We start from the raw sequence: 17,961 nt of genomic DNA, 5'->3' as shown, positions 1-17,961 counted from the left end.
GAATAAATTATAAATACTACACCATATTAATTGTGTAATTGTACGTGCAACCTTCATGGAAAACTTAGTGTATTGGTGTAAAAAGGCACATGTGTATTGCAGGCCTGCAATTGTACACTTTAAGAAATGACAGGACTAAAGATACAGTACTAAGTAAAGACTAAAGATACTAATAATTACTAAATGACATGACTAAAGAGGAAATAAATAAGTCTGTACTGCAGGCCTGCAATTGTGCACTTTCAGAACTGACATGGCGAAACATTCTAAATAAAAAAAATAAACATGACTAAAGAGCAAACAAATAAAGGTAAGCTAGAGGGGAGAGAGTGGCACATGACAATGGGAAATGGTTCATGATGCAGTACTTCCAAGGTGGTAGGTCCCAGGAAAGAGGCAAGCCGCTAGCAAGCACAGCATTTTTAGACACCTCTCGGTACTTGTGTACTAGCACGGTGCCCATCGCATCGCAGACCATAAGGCATGCGATGGTATGCGATGCGATGTTACGCGATGGCAGCTGATGTTTTGTATTGTATGGCATTGTATGCCATTCTATCGCATATACAATGGTGTGCGATTTAAAATTGTATAAGCACCCTAAAGGAATACATGTAAAGTAATACGCGTCCCCTCGCAGGGCTCGCTGCACTCGCCACACTATATAAAATCAACTCCGCACCGACGTGGATAGTGGGGGTATGAAAAGGTCGTAGGACGCATAACGCCTCCCCTAGCGGGCTCGCTGCGCTCGCCATGCTTCGGGTTCGCGTTCATAGTGGGGGTGGCGTGCGGGTGCATTTAACATTGTAAGCCCCCATTAGGGTGCTTATACAATTAAACATCGTATAGGGGGCTTATACAATTTAAAATCGCATCGCAGTGCATCGGGTGTATGCCATGCGATGGCATGCGATGGCATGCGATGCAATGCGATTATATGTCGTGCGACCTAATATCGTGGGCGGCGTGCTAGTACACAAGTACCCACCTCTTATTAATTCTAAAAGGGAAAATTGAGATGGGAATTTCCTGTTCCCTCAGAGCCACAGAAGGCAAATTGGTTAGCCAGTCCCTGGCTAACCACAGTAGTAGGATACTACTTCATGAAGCCAACTCAGTATAGTGATAGTACAGTACAGTAAGTAAGAAGCCTAATGGAACATAATGTGACCTGTACACAATTAAATAATTATATATATGAAAGTGCTGTAAAGACAGTAAAGGGTCAAATACTTTGGGCATGAGGTAAGCTCATGTAAATAACATAGACCAAGGTAACCCCCCCTCCCATGTAACCACTAGCGAGCTACAGTATATTTGTCAGAATATGCAAAATGTTTAAGACAAGAACTGTTCTCCTGCACAATAATTACCAGATATTTTCACTGAATCCTCTGTATAGCCGCTGCTTTGTTTATTACATTGTACTAGTGGGCTACGGGGTGTATTTAACCTGTGCTGATTTTCCCCGACAGGGTAAATATTGGCACCCACCTATTCAATGCTTCTATTAACGGCAGCATTGAAGGCTGTCATATATTGACTTTTTTCTTGTTTTATCAGGAAACGGCTGTGGACTGTCGAATTCATGGCTGTTTTTTACCGATCTGCGCCCATTTTCCCCAATCCACAGGCTTTGTAACACTCAACAGTCGGAACATTGTTTCCGACCGTGTCAAATTGCTGTGAGATCAGACAAAAACAGTCCAGAAATCTGACTGCTAGAATCCCGGAAGGAATACCCCCTTAGTAAATGCAGGACTAAAGCATCTAAAACAAGCTTGGCCACTACAGATGGAGCCGGCTCCATGCCTTTCACTGGCGAGCGCCGGCGATAGAGACTGGGACGTGTGCGTGCGTCTCACGTGCACGCGCCTCCCAATATCACGGCGGTTGGGCAGCGTCTCCCTGCCCGTCCCCGCTTCAGGGAGACGCTGGGGGGGTTGGGGCGGCGATGAAGACTGGTGGCGCTCCCCTGGCTGTAGACGGCCGCTGGCGGTGGATGGCGGTAGAATCGCCATCCACTGCAAAGATAGAGCTGACTCCATCTGTAGGTCAAAGTTCACATTTATTTTCATTTGCAATTTTAAGGGATGTCAGATACATAATTGTCTAGCAGAGTTTAGGAGCTGCAGATATAAACTAGTAAGGTACACATTATTTTCGAATAGTTTATTAATTTAATAATAGCATACAAGGCAAACACTGTACTTTCAGTATCAGTTACATTTATTAGATATGTAACGATCAATGTTTATTTTGCTATTTACTGTAAATGTAATTTCTTTGGAGCATGGCAGATACATTATAGCTGGAACAAGTGCAATCAATAGCTTCCATGAGCCAGACGTTCATTGTATGTTAAATCTCTTTCAGTTAAAATGTATTATCAACTTATATTTCGATTTGGTCTTGTGGCTGTGGGTACACTATGTCAACAATCACAATGCCATCAGTCAAAGGGACAACACCAAATCATTTTAACATGTCATCATACCAACCTAGTTAAAATATTGACACCCAAAAGTTGTTATCTTCAAAATGTAGATACAGTCAAAATGTTAACATGAAATGTTTTCATGATCAAAATGCCGACAATAGACATACTATTAGGGTTTAGTGTTAGAGGTTTGGGCTAGGGTTTACTATTAAGATGAAATTGGTTGGTGACATTATGTAGCTATTGGCATTCTGAATGTCGGAATTGTGAAAATGTCAACATTTCTTAATGATGACGTTTTCACCTTGCTTGCCTACCATTGTGAAATGGGCAGGAGGCAAAAGAAAACTGGGTAGCACTTCCGTCACCATAAAAAAATGGACAAGTCTCACCCTCTTTTCCCTCCATCCGAGTGCACCTCCAATCTGCATAAGGCTGAGGCTAAATACTGATGGCTAATATATCCACCTGTTGGAAATATTGTCCAGGTTTGAATACCCCCTATGATGCAATTCGTTCTGCCATACAGTTCAGCTTGAGTGAGGCTTACTGCATTCCCTTAGTCTAGATATTGAATGTCGAAATTAGAAATGTCGAAAAAAACCTACCAAAACCTTCCTACTCTATTACTTTTATTAAGTAATAGGTAAAAATATGTAGTAACATATTATTTTGCTTAATGCCAGAGGCATTTTCTTTATAAAATATTGTAGTCCATGTCACCTTATTTAAAACAATAATTTTAAATAGCTGGTTGTACTGTAGTACCCTAAAAATCAGTCTGTACATCTTTATCATGGTGTCTTGTATGGTGCTGACATCACTAATGTTTTTGATATGGTTAAATAAAAAAAAAAAACAATAACAATGAAGGTAAAATTCCGATTTTGTGTCTGATGCAGATTTGGAAATAAATATGTTGTGTGTATGTTGTTCTGAAATTGCGCTATGGAAAAACAGGCATATGTCTACCTCTGCATCAGCTCTTTTGTTGCTGTGTTTTCTGCTATGGATCAACATGTACAGTAAACATAGTAAACCAGTTCAATCTGCTTTCTATTTTACTTAATTACAGAACTGTATGCTTGATTACCTAATATCCTTTCAGTTTAATTTGCTTTTTTTTTTAATCATGCCCAGTGCTTAAACTCCTTATTGGATCCAAATGTTGCAATTGAAGCTTACCTTTTGTTATGTTTTCCCCAGCTACTATAACTACTTCACCATCCACTATGATAACTACTAACATGACTACTAACAGCGTCAATAACACAGAACCTGGTAAGGCACCCATGTTTACATGATATACTTTTCAAATATGCTAAATAATCTAATTTGTATAAGTGAACACATATTATAATGTACACATGACACTTTTGCAAATATCAATGCCAATTTAAACATTTATTTTGCTGATAGGTATCAAATAATTACATAAAACTTTTTGTATAAAACTGTATTAGTTTTTGTTTGGTATATTCATTTTACTTAAATTTTATTTTGAATGTTAAGCTTGAAATAAGTATTGGAAAATATGAATCCAGCAGGTAATGTAAGAATAAATATTCAAACAAATCACACAGATAAATAAATCGTACTTACTAAATTAATTATATTTAAAATTTTCGGAAAATGGCAAAATATTATTGCCCAATCCACAATTTGATTAATTGTTATGTAAGGCTGTTTAGAAAAAAGTTGATTAAGCTATATAACATACAGTAAAATGCAATGTATGTTTCATCTATCTTAACGTGTTTCTGTTTACTTCTTATTATAGTTAATTTAGCATAACATCCATCTAGATTGATTTTGTATATTTATCGTAACAATGGATACATTTAAGAGCATATAAGAAAGTAACTCATTCTTTACATATGTATCTCACCTGAATTTATCATCGGACCATATAATATTTTTTGTTTATGGAGTCAGGCAATTAAATATACATTCTTGAAAATAAAGTTTAGTAAAGTATGTAGACTTTTGTAACTATTATCTTTTGTTTTCTAACAACAACTAGATCATTGTCCTTTGTGAAAAATGTAACATTAATAACCATATTTTCTTACTAGTAACTCCCAGACATAAACTAAATGTTATGTTTGTATCTAAAGGGTAATTTTTTTTAACAGATTTAAAATAATAAAATAATCTAGAATACTTGGATACATTTACAAAACTGAGAGTTTATAGAAGCAAGAGATGTTGCCCATGGCAACCGATCAAATTCTATGTTTCATTTATCTAGAACCTTCTAGAATCTAGATGATAATAGCTAGAAACTGATTGGTTTATATGTGCAACATCTTCCACTTCTAAAAACGTTCACTTTAGTAAATTTATCCTTAAGTATACTAGATTTTATTAATGTTTTATATCTGTAAATGTTTTCTAAGGAAAATATGGAAATGATAATGTTACACAGTATTTTGCTTAATAGTTTACATATTGTTTTTTCTAAAACAGAAATTTTAAAAATATATATATTTTTATGTACGGCCAATTCCCTTATTAGCAGAACATTGGCTTCTTTGATGGCTTCCAGAAATTGGACAGGCATTAACTAGTATGTAGACTTCCTATCTGGTAATGTTATCTGTCAAAAGGAAGAATATATTTAATTGAACCTGAGGTTCCATTGATGGCAACCATCCGTTGCCTTTCAGGGAAAGTGGATACAAAATTGCCATCTTAATAATAAGTCTCAAAATGCTAAATTACTTGTTTAAGTTACAAATAACAGCTTTTTTTCTCAATTAATTTACTGTATGGTATAATACATGCAGATCTGCAGGAACTCAAAGTTCCTGCTACATTTCCCATCAGAATGAAGAGAAACCCAGTTACACAGTCCTGGGAAACTTGGCAGCTACAAATGCAAGATTCAAGAATAAAAGGTATACGAAGCATAGGGATCATTTCCACTCCAATTGTGTGGCCAGTGAAACAAAGACCAGCATCTTCTGAGAGAAGTATCACAACCAAAATCCCAATGAACTTTTGGTACATGATGACCCAGTCTTCTTTGACTTCATCGACAAACCATAGAACAACTACTCTAGTTGCCACAGAACATGAATTTACAGAAGCCACAAAAGATGAAAAGTCAACCTACAAAGTGTTCTCAAGTAATAACTCAGATGTTATCATAAATGGTTCAAGCAAATGGTCTTCTGCCTCAAATAGAGAAAATAATATTTCACAAATGGAGATAGAAGGTTCTGGAATGGAAGAGGAGAGGAATTTGGTTTCTATCATGGAATCAGATAACATAACCTTTAATAGTACACATTTTGGAAGTAGTAATAAGAATCAAACATGGTGGCCACATTGGATTTTGCACTTTCATAATAAGATTACACCTTCTTCTAATGGGAAAATAATGATAAAACATGTAAATGAGCACAGTAAGTTTACATCTGAATTTTTATTTCATGACCGCACATATAGAAATCACACGTCCCATACAATAAATGAATCCCTCAATTATAATTTATCAGACAAAAGTGGGCACGCAACAAGGGAGCTATTCTTTGTACTGAATGGCAATAATGTGATTAGTACTTTGGCAACAGCAACAGAGGACTACTTCAAATCAATAAAAGCAAGTACAAGCAAAGGACATGAGAGACTTGCTGCTCTTCTAACTCCGTCCATGTATGGCACACATAGTATAACAAATACTAAAGCAACCAGCTCAGCTAATATATATAACACTCAGTCATCCTATATAGCATCCTTTCTATTAAGAAATAAATACGTACATTCGGCATATACACAATATAAATTAGTGACAGATAGTGTCTCCTGTAATATTTTTTCTAGTTGCACCACTTGGTACAAAGAATTAGGCACAAGTAATAAAATACAACCTACACAGTCTAAACAGTTACTTGGAAGTTTACTTGCCCACAGAGCAAAAATCCAACATGTCAGTGTCAACAATATGCAAACATCTTTAAATCATCTACAGAGTTTGACAGAAAAGTTTTTTGCAACAAAATCTTTAGGAGACGACATAGATCATGACGGATTTCAAAATGAAGCATTAATGCTGGTTGGAATATCCACAAATGTCAAAAGTATAAGTATGCCTGATTCATTGACATCAAGTTATGATATTCCTAATTCAAGGTGGAAAGATAATCACAATGTATTAACCTCAAGTTATGATCATCAATGGAAAGAGATGACATTAAACTATGAAACGCCCACTAAGGATTTAGAGTTATATATGTATGGGCCTAGTTTTGTGGAAACTGACAAGCTTCCATTTGACAGTTCCTCTATTGAAATAGTGTATAGCCCATTGCCAACTACATTGGACTATGAACATGAGCAGGAAGTTGATGATACAGTGGACTTTTTAAGTGGGGATAATTTTTTGGAAGTAGAAAAACTTTACCTTGTTTCTGAGGGCCCAGCAGCTGAAGTCAACACTGGCAATAAAGGGCATTCATACATGAACACAGAAATTAGCATTGTCCCATCGCATGTTTCTGTAAATCCTATATCTTCATTAAAAGTTCAATTAATAGATAATGACAGTTTGATATTAAATTCAACAACCAACAGCTCTTTGGCTATAAGAAACATAGAAAGTATGACACAGTCCAAACTTTTGATGCTGTTGACCTTAAGTGCAGGAAGACTTATGAGTAAAACTAGTATATTGAGCAATTCCGTAGAAGGACTCTATTCACAACCAACAATAGCGAGCCACATGATGTCATCTGCTAAAATAAGCAAACATAAACTATTGCCCTGTACAATGCAAGCTGATACTAATCCAGAGTTTACAGATGATCAAGGTTCTTGGCATAATACAGAAATTTCAATCTTAGGAGAAGAAGTAGGTGTCTTGACAACAAGCAGTGCCTTTGATGACTCTTTGAAACAAAATTTCAGTAAGACTGATTCCTTAGAAATAGGCCACAACATGCATGATGCAACACCACCACTGACACAAAAACAGTTGTCACTCATCTCTCAAACCCAATTAATGTATCAAGGACACAATCCGTCCACAAATGGCAATTTAGCTCCCGCAGACATGAAGACACAAAGTGATGCCATTGTTGCCACAATGTCTCTCCTAAGTACTAGCCAATTGATAAACACAGTGTGGCATTACTGGGTAGTTACAACCTTTGTCAACATACCATCAGTAGGGTCTACAAGTATGGAAGAAAACATTTTGCAGACTGAAATTTCAGCAGGGAGTACACATAACAAGAATTTTTCTTCAAGTTTTGGATCTTCTGATACTGAAGTGACAGGAACAAAAGATGCTCAAGGAACAGAACAACCATATCATTCTACAATTCAAGAAAAGTATTTAAATAAAACTGGTCAACCGTATGTTACCGATGGACAAAGTGATCCGCTCCTGCAATGTCTTTGTACTTCTACCATTGATGTGGCCTGTTTGTGTGGACAGAAGGTTAACAGCAGTATGTAGACATGTTTTCATAGACTAGATCCCAAACTTTTCTAAAGTTATTTTAGATTACAATTGATCATTAGCTAGAAGTCATTTCCCATCTTGTAGACTATTAGATATTTTAATGGTATATTATAGTAAATCATTTTGATTGTAGTGTTTAAAAACTAATCAATTAATTTCTGTTGAAATTTTCGAAGGGGCATTTATCTAAGTAAAAAATTCAGGGTAGAAAAAAACAACAAACATCTATTTCTAGTTAAGACAATATCAGTCATTTCTGGTTGTATTGATAGTGCATTGTTTGGGTAGGTATCAATGGATAGCGCCAGCCATAATTATAAAAAAAATGTGTTTTTATTTTTCCTATTTTTTACTTTTTTTGTGTTACAAATAAACAAAACTGGCTGGCTTATTGGGATTTTTATAAAGCTGCTATTATTTAAAGGAATAAATAATTTAAAGGCATAAATGCAAATGTAAAATAAATGCTCTGATAAATCCCCCACTAAAGTAATGTATTTTTTAATATTAGTACTAATGATATACTATAAGGAGACTGCAAATAGTGGATACCATAATCCTTCATACTGTATACCTATTACTTAATTTTATCAAACTGTTATTCAACAGCATATGGATTAAGCTCTTCTATTATGGGGGGGGTATTTATTCCCAGCCGATATTTTCGACATGCGAAAATATCATCCGTATCTGAAAGATTTGGTTGAATCGACATTTGATTTGTTCAATGTTGGGTCCATATTCTTTTCTGTCAGAATAGATGCTGACAGTCAGAAAGTCAGTGGATCAGCAAAAATGGCCACTGATAGTCAAAAATGGCAACCGATTCAACAATCCAGCAGCCGTTTTCTACAATGCAGATTCGACTTTAAAAAAGTGGAGTCTTCACAGACCAGTCCTGGATGAAAACGGCTGGGATTGAATACTGATGGACGATATTTTTGGTGTCAGAAATTTCGGACAAGTTTAAATACCCCATCCTAAGACTAACAGCATTATAGTGACATCCTAAAAGTGGTGGATGCACCAGCTTTCACCACACCAGTGCCATAACAAGGCTCTATGCTACTATGTTCCTGCCCTGTCCTCTAAGACAGTCATTGCACAAGTGTGTGAGAAAGCCAAGCACCAGAATATGCAGTACCACTCAGAACTTCCTGAGGATGATCTGAGCAGCTGTACAGTTGGCAGTGTGCCTACCTGGAGCATCCAAAGAACACTGTGGGGGCACTATTGCAGTGACACTGAACTGCTAACCAGAAGCAAAGGCCATGTGGCACCAATGATGACGGTCACAAAGTCCTGCGCTCTGTGCAGAGGTATCATTCGCATACCCCTAGCTGTAGCCCTGCTCCACACTTGATTTTTATGGAATGATTAATCATAATCAGCTTTATTGGTCAGGTATACTTGCGTATACTAGGAATTAGATTTGCATTGCTGTGCAACGGACAGTTTGGTACAGTTAGACAGTGACAATACAGATATACATAACATATACAGGTAGAGTATATGCTAGATGTACCCTATGAAGTATAGACGCAGGGGACATATATTCACTGAGCAGCACAACACCTAGGCAGCCATCAGCAGCGTCGGTGGTCATTGCAACTGCCAGGTAGGTAACAAAATAAGCAGAGACAGCACAGTTATCACACAGGGAACATATATTCGCTGAGCTGCACAGCGCCTAGTCAGCCATCAGTGGTGCCACTGGTCGTTGCAACAACCAGGAAGGTAACAATGTAAGCAGAGACAGTACAGTTATCACACAGGGAACATATATTCGCTGAGCTGCTCAGCGTGTGACATTGAAGAGTTAGTATCTGTAGAGATCCATTGTGACAGAATGTTTTTTTTCGCCCTACAAACCCCCCTCATCCCCACCCACATTGAATACACCCCAGTGTGTGATTTGCACTCAGTAATGCTGCTAAACTCAGAGAAACATGCTCTATCTGTACAATACTTGCCACATATGCCGAATTTCTAATGTTGTCAGCATTAAAAAGAGAAAATGCAGGTCTACACTTAAATTACTAAGAGGGGTATTCAATCCCAGATTTCGACTGTCGGAACCTTCCCCCTTTTTACCCGGCTTGACAGTTTGCCAACAGGCGGAATTCAATGTTTCACATGTCAAGCTGCAAAAATGGGGCATGCCAGTGAAAATAGCCGTGGATTGTCGAGATCCAGCCATGAATTTGACAATCCAAGGCCATTTTTGACAAAACGGATCGGACTGGATTTAAAGTTGGATCCAGTCTGTCCAGCTGTGCCTTAAATGTTGTCAGAAACAACAGCATTAAATAGGCACCCGCTTCTATTTCCCATATCAGGAATAGCGGCGGGGATTGAATAACCCCCTAAAACTGCTAATCAGCATAATTATCATAAAGTCTCCAATATAACATATACATTTTAGGTACTTATTATAATTTAAAATATGGGCCCACCAACCATGACCAGGTGACCTCATCTGGTGGGTCCCTAACACTAAGGTTATGCTGTCAACATTAGTTATTTAATTGGACAGCCTTTTTTCGGATAATAAAATAAACATGTATTCATTTCCGACTTGATGTTTACATTTTTGTATACATCTCTGGAATTTATAAATTTAGAAATGAGTCGTGTTTCTCTAAAAGTTTGAAAAATGATTTCTGATTTTTGTTTGCAAATACCTGTGATGAAAGCAAACTAAAAACTGACTGAGCATTGAAAGAAATGATTGATGCAGTCACATACCCAGCTGGAGTCAGTTTGTTAGCTGTCTCCACTTTACATGTAAATGAGCGTGACTAAATGCCATTTAAATCTTTGAGGTTATATGCTGAGTTAAGAACATAATTCATCATAATTACAGCTAAAATAGGAACTTTTTTGTTCAGAAAAATCTTACTACTAGGAGAGATCAGAACAGAAATGACGTGTACTTGAGAATAGGACTGAAAATAGAGAAAGCTGTGCACACAATGTAAGTGTGGACCCTACAACTCATGGTACACCCCCCCAAAAATATTAGAAAGTAAATGCTTGTAAACAACTTAAGGTAATACTACTACTTTTCTATGCTGGTAGACTCTTTGCAGTTTCCTCAGAGTACTACACACATAGTTGTACTGTTTGATACTAATTCTGCTCATAGTTTGTTTAATTAACATTCCCTAGTGGCGTATAGTGGACTAACAGCATAGATAGTGAAATACAGAATATATGTTATAAAACAGTTTGCAGAAGTGTTCAAAAGTGTATGTACTGTAGTATCAAGCCTCTAAGAAAATAAAATTTGGAGTTCCCCTTTAAATGATAATCAGATATGCATAACTCTCAACATTGGACATGTAGATCTGGACATTTGAAAAGGGGAATGGTCATGACATGGTTGGGTGTTTGATAATGCTGCAGTCAATGAAAAAATGCCCCTTGTGAAGTGTCAGCCACTCCAAAGTGTTGAGGGGCATACAGATTGCTCATAACGCTCAGCAATATCACTCAGCACACAGAGATTTGTCAGTGCTGTGTGCTGAGCAATTTGTCAGGGCAAGTGTTCTCCACTGAGAACTGAGCTCGGTGACCCCAGTGATCAGCTGCGCTTGCCACCTTTTTTGTTCTAGCAGTCGGGATTCCGACGTCGGAGGAATGACTGTCGGAATCCCGACTGTCGGGGAGCCGTCCGGCACCCACTTTATGCAGGCCAAAATAAGTGTTTGAAACATGGGAAAAGATCCCTTAAAGGTGCATACACACGGGTGCAATTTCAGCACATATCGCTGGGAATATGGTCGCTGAGCGACCATATTGCCAGTGATTTATGTGTGCTGTCGGCGATGAATCGCCGGGTGCACGCTCCCGTGTGCAGCCCCTGATGGTCGCTGGTCAGCTATTTCCCTGCCTCTTCCCCCGGCAGAGTCTCCTGATTATCAGCGACCATCTCTGGTCGCTGATGAACAGGAGAGACACTCAGCAATATATTGCTGAGCAATATATTGCTGAGCAATATATCTCCCCGTGTGTACGGGGCATTACATAGACAGAAATCAAGGTGATTGGAAAGTTTGGAGCAGTGGTGGAACTGGTGAGTGGCAGACCCAGGTGCAAAAATATAATTTAGGTCCCCTCCTCTACCCCAACCCAAGAATTCATTGCTGGTCTGGACAGCAATGGGTCCCGAGCTGTATATAAAGTAATGTAGCTGTGTACAACAGGATAAGCCTGTATTTAATGGTGATCAATATCCAGGATATCTTAAGGCTTTAAAAGGCAAAAGTATATATAATAGTATATAGAGCTATACTCGTACTAGAAAAACAGGAGAAAAAAAAGAAGTAGGAAAGAAAGAATAGAAGGAGAGGAAATAAATAAGATTTTTAGTAAAGTAAGAGGGGGTTAAGTGAGGAAAAAAAAAAAAACAGGAAAAAAGAGGGAGGAAGAATTGTTTGCAAACCAAAAACTTAAACTTAAGAAACAGAAATGTACCCAAGAATCAGTTGGGGGATGAGGTAATTTTAGTCTTATTGTATGTAAGCTATCTGAATGTCTTTATGAAAATAGTAAATAAGGACAAAAATGACCCAAATTACAGTACATGAAGCTATTTTATGCAGACTTTCTTTAGTAAAATACATTGGACTTTCTATCAGAAGCATAAAATTGATGATTCCTCAACTTAATGGTATCAGAATTTAAAGTTATTTTTAATTATGAGATCAATTAAGTTCAGTTGTGGTTCTAGAGGTGGAGCTGTACACCAGAATTCAAATAGAGGAGCCACACCAACTGCCAGTGAGTTCCAGCTGGCGAAGTTAGGCAGCATTTGGGTGGCAGTGAGTGTGGCTCCCCTATTTGAAGTGTGGACTACGCTGCAGTTCCACCTCTGGAGCCGCCACTGGTTAAGTAATTTGCTTAGCGACAAAACCATATCTAAACACATCTTCAGAATAAACAGTGCCGGCTGCATTAGCGATAGAACCTTACCCAATGGATGAAAATGTTTTGTTGTATATCACAAAACACACTTATAAATAAATATGACAGCAGAGGCTAGGAACTATGATTACAGACATTATTTCCATACTTTATAGTTTTGGAACTATAAAGTATATGCAGTTTTTTTGTATACACTTGTTACAGTTATGAGACCGCTTCTTTATGATTTAACATATCTTTTAAGTTTCATTTAGTTAAATTAGTTTTTACTAACATGCCTTTATTACAAGTGATTTGTGTGAAAACAAATAGTGATAGAATAACCAAAATAAATCATTTTGTTGTGTTTATTATATATTGTTATGGTTTAAAGCTTATAATTTGAAGCACTAACATTATTATATTTTTTTACGCAGGCGGAACATTTTACAGGATTTCCATTACTGTTGTTACTAATAATATTAATGATGAATCAAAAGTTCAAAGTATGGTCACTAACTGGGTAAGTATTTTTATTATATTTGTTATTATTATACATGGGATTGAAATAGCCACAATCTCCTCATCTTCCTACTCCACTAACTCTCCTCTTAATCCAATACCCTTACAAGTCAGTAAAGCTCTGTCTCCTGTGCTTATCCCAAGCTTAACTAAAATCTGTAACCGCTCTCTCTCTACTGGTATCTTTCCTTCTCTGTTCAAGCATGCACTTATTACTCCCAACTCTGATCCAAACTGTCTCTCTAACTACCGTCCTTTCTCTCAGCTCCCATGCCTCTTCAAGCTACTTGAGAGACTTGCCCACACTAGCCTTGCACACTTTCTTAACTCCTACAACTTATTGGACCCACTTCAGTCAGGATTTCGCTCTCAACACTCCACAGAGACATCACTGACTAAAGTAGTCAATGATCTGGCCACTGCTAAATCTAAAGGCCATTTCTCACTTCTTATTCTTCTAGATCTCTCAGCTGCCTTTGACACTGTCAAGCACTCTCTTCTCATACAAACACTACAATCCCTAGGTCTTCAAAACACAGCCCTTTCTTGGTTCTCTTCCTACCTATCTAATTGCTCTTTCAGTGTTCGCTTCTCTGATTCTACCTCCTCCTCACTACCTCTGTCTGTTGGAGTATCACAAGGCTCAGTCTTAGGTCCTCTACTTTTCTCAATCTATACCTCCTCACTTGGGAAACTAATCAACTCTTTTGGATTTCAGTATCATCGGTACGCTAATGATACTCAAATCTATCTTTCCTCCCTGGAATTGTCACCATCAATAGTGCTCCGTGTCTCTGAATGTCTTTCTGCCATTTCATCTTGGATGCCATCGCGCCACCTCAAACTCAACATTTCCAAAACAGAATGAATTATCTTCCTACCAGCCAAGAGTTGTTACCAACCTGATATCTCTATCACTGTTGAGAACACAACAGTTAATCCTACTCTACAAGCTCGCTGCCTAGGGGGTCATCCTCGATTCTGAACTGTCCTTCATTTCTCACATTCAATCTGTCTCTAAATCATGTTACATGCATCTAAAAAAGGTATCCAAAATTCGTCCGTGCCTTACACAAGACACTGCAATCCAAGACTCTCACCACTACAAACCTTTTTGAATGCAGCTGCGAGGCTGATCTTCCTGGCTAGACGTTCATCCTCTGCTGATCCGCTCTGTCAGTCCCTTCATTGGTTGCCTGTATACTACCGCATTCAATTTAAAATACTTCTACTTAATGTACATACAAAGCCATTATTCTGACTACACCGACTTATATCTCTTCGCTTATCTCAAAATATATCCCCACCCGACTTCTCCGCTCTGCACAATATCTGCATCTCTCATCCACACTCATTACTTGCTCCACTTACACTTGCAGGATTTTTGTCAGGCTCACCCACCCTGTGGAATGCCCCTCCACACACACTAAGACATTCCTCTAGCCTCCAAACTTTCAAGCGATCCCTGAAAACTCACCTCTTCAGGCAAGCTTATGATATTCAGGAACACCCACACAACTTCCAGTAGCATTCATATCTAATTGCCTCCCATCAGGACTGACTTGTAATCTGATGGGACTGCCATTCTATGGAATTCTATCCTTATGTATCCCTCCTATTATCTCTATAGATTGTAAGCTTGTGAGTAGGGCCCTCCTACCTCCATGTCGGTTTGTATCTACCCAGTTTGTTTAATCACTGTTGTTTCCAATTGTAAAGCACAACGGAATAAGCTGCGCTATATAAGAAACTGTAAATAAATAAATAAATAAATAATAGACTCTGTAGGAACCTCAAGCTGAACATACTGCAGGTAATTATGGGAGGGAAAACTCGCTCATTTTTGCTTGCTAGGTTATCATGCATGGTTAACAAACTATATTGCTCAGCACAATTGACATCTGCCCCACCTGCATTAACGGCTTTGCGCATTAGAGAAAGATTTTGCTTTTGAGATCTTTACTGAATTACTCCCTTTATTCAGAACAAGGAAGCAAACTATGTTAAGAACTTTGCAGAAAAAAATATCTTAAATTAGACTAAATGAATGTCGTTTATTTTTCTAAATATTCTTTTCCATTTTTTTGTTCTAGCTAAACATCACATTCCGGGACTGGAATTACACAGTGTTTCTTGTAAATATTAGGTAAACAAAATCTATACAAATATTTATACACATAAATATGAAAATAAGAAGTGTTGATATTGTGAATATGTTTCTGTTTCTTTATAATGTAAAATAATCTGAACAACGAGCAAACTGAAATTGAGTTAATTTTTTTCATACTATGTATGAACAATGCAAGTGCAATGTTTTGTTAAACCTAGGGAAAGGCTATCAGAGCTCTTGGTGCTGAAATTTGGAGCTCAGGAGTGCGGCAAGCCAGCTACTTTATGTCTGAAGTGCAAGTTCTCCATTTGCCAGTCCCTTCATGTGGCTGTCAATCTTATCCAGCGGCTGCCCAGGGACCGTCTGAACCCTCATCCTGCTCCAAGTGAGAAGTTGATGTGGCTGACTTGGGTCAGCTAAGTTGGTTGTGGGACTAAATGCCCAGTCCCAGTCTTCTACAGATACACAGTCCCTGTTTCGGAAGTGAGCTATTATCACTACCGGTCACACGTAGGTCTGCCCTCCCTCGTATAGAGTACTTCAGGAGAGAACTATGGCTCTTCCTTACAGGTTGTGCCAGGTCAGCCACCCAGTCCTGTTTACAAAGTCACTGCATCGAGGCACTCATCATGAGGCAGCACAGCCTCCACAGGACAGGTGCCCCAGTCCTGTTCTACCATGCCAGCGATGCCTTATTTTGGGATATCACAAGGCCACCTTCCTTATACCCTCTCCCAATAACACCCTCCACACACAGATTCCATTGAACTGACACCACTTTTGTTTGCTCCTCTCTGCTCACCATACCTGAGCCTTAGTTATGATATAATAGGTTTTGCTGGTCAGTTTCTAAGTTTCCTTACTGCTGCTGCTATGCCACATCTACATGCAGTAGCAAATATTTGCTGTCCAAAGAACTGACTTACAATGGGTGAGACTGCAGACACCACTACCCACCACCCTAATATACTGCCAACTGTGCAATTTGTCTTATGATGTCTTCAGAGGAAGGGCACAGACACATTTTGTTTGCCACAGGTTTATTCTTGTGGTATACTTATGCCTAAGGATGTAGGTTTTTAGATTCCTTTTTGAAAAGATCACACACATATATATATTTCTTTGAAGCATGCTGACAAGTCTATAAGCTAAAAAACAACAAAAAAACAGCAAACTCCATTACAAGGGTTAAAGTATCAAACAGTGAAAAGAGTGGAGCAAGTGGAAAAGCTGACAATAGCAACCAATCAGCTTCTACCTATCGTTTAAAAAAATGCAAATGATACATGCTACTGTACCTCCAAGCTGATTGGTTGCTATGGGCATCTTCTGCACTGGTCCACTTCCCCGCTCTTCACTGCTTGATGCATAAATATCCTGAATTTAAGCATTATACAGTACTTCTTAATGTAGCTTTGTGAGATACAGGTCCCAATTTTGAACTAATAGAAGTTGTAAGCCAAGTGTACCTCTTGGGCTGGGGCCACACATAGTTGCGCAGTGGGTTTAGTTCAGTGGGACGTTTTGTACCGCAAGGAGCCTGAACAGAGGCTACTATGTGGCCATCTACACATACAGTATGCCGTGGGGCCGCAGCCACAGGATCACGGAAGGACCGGATGGCAGGATGACCGGATCTCAAGGTGAACACATAAATTTCATGCATGATAGATTTATATGGCTGCCACTGCAGGAAAAGGTGTCTCCTTGACCAGTCAGTCAGGAAGCTCCTCTGTGGTCACATGATTGCAAAAGCAAGAGGGAGGCATGGTTTTATGTTGTGAAGACCTTTATAGAATTGCAGGTCAAACCATTCCATGCGACTTCCTTCAGGGACACGCTTCACTTTTACAATAGATTGCACTCCATTGTCTGAAAAGAGTCAAAATCTATATAATAAAAAATGATGTATTTCATTTGAAACATGATTTTTTTAAATATGGTTAAGTTGTTGTCTCAGAATTGAACAACATAATACTTAAGCAATCAAAATAATTGTTCTCTTGTCTGTTTTCTTGTTCATCATAGGGTATATTTTTCTTCTCAACATTTTATTAATTAAAAAAAATATTTACAGCTTTTAAATGGAAATCTTAGGTTATAGTATGCTTTCAGCTAATAACGTATTCAATTGTGATTTCTCTCCCCGCATTTAGTGTTCAGGTGGTAAATAACAGGCATTCCAGAGATTTGCGAGCAGTCATCAATAAGAGGTAAGTAACTGCAGTCGTTGTCTTTCTACATATTTGCCAAAAAGTTTTTTTTACCACTTCTCTGTAATGCAATGTTTTTCAACCACTGTGCCGTGGCACACAAGTGTGCCTTGAGCTGTTCTCAAGTGTGCCCCCACATCTAGAAATGCCCGAACCAGTATACAGCCACCACCAGTTTAACTGTTATTTACTGGTCTCTTCTTTTCATGTAAAGGGCCAATGTATTTTATTTTTGTTACCTGTGGGGACCAGTGTGATTGTTTTTTATATGGTGGCCAATGGGTTTGTTTTTTTT

General features: G+C 38.2%; 1 protein-coding gene across 5 annotated transcripts in view; it reads left to right on the top strand.

Annotated features, from left to right (window-relative positions):
- Positions 1-17,961, top strand: part of ADGRG6 (adhesion G protein-coupled receptor G6) — a 171,832-nt gene that overhangs the window by 111,991 nt on the left and 41,880 nt on the right. For 4 of the 5 annotated variants that reach the window (XM_083176219.1, XM_083176215.1, XM_083176217.1 and 1 more), the window contains 4 exons: positions 3,650-3,724; positions 13,259-13,344; positions 15,437-15,489; positions 17,610-17,666. In XM_083176219.1, the coding sequence (XP_083032345.1) occupies positions 3,650-3,724; positions 13,259-13,344; positions 15,437-15,489; positions 17,610-17,666 (271 nt within the window). The remainder of the gene's footprint in view (positions 1-3,649; positions 3,725-13,258; positions 13,345-15,436; positions 15,490-17,609; positions 17,667-17,961) is intronic. The other variant, XM_083176218.1, reaches the window with a different exon arrangement.

This window comes from Crinia signifera, chromosome 3 (genome assembly GCF_055691185.1).
Source record: "Crinia signifera chromosome 3, ASM5569118v1, whole genome shotgun sequence".
Lineage (NCBI taxonomy): Eukaryota > Metazoa > Chordata > Amphibia > Anura > Myobatrachidae > Crinia > Crinia signifera.
This window is presented reverse-complemented; position numbering and strand designations above follow the sequence as displayed.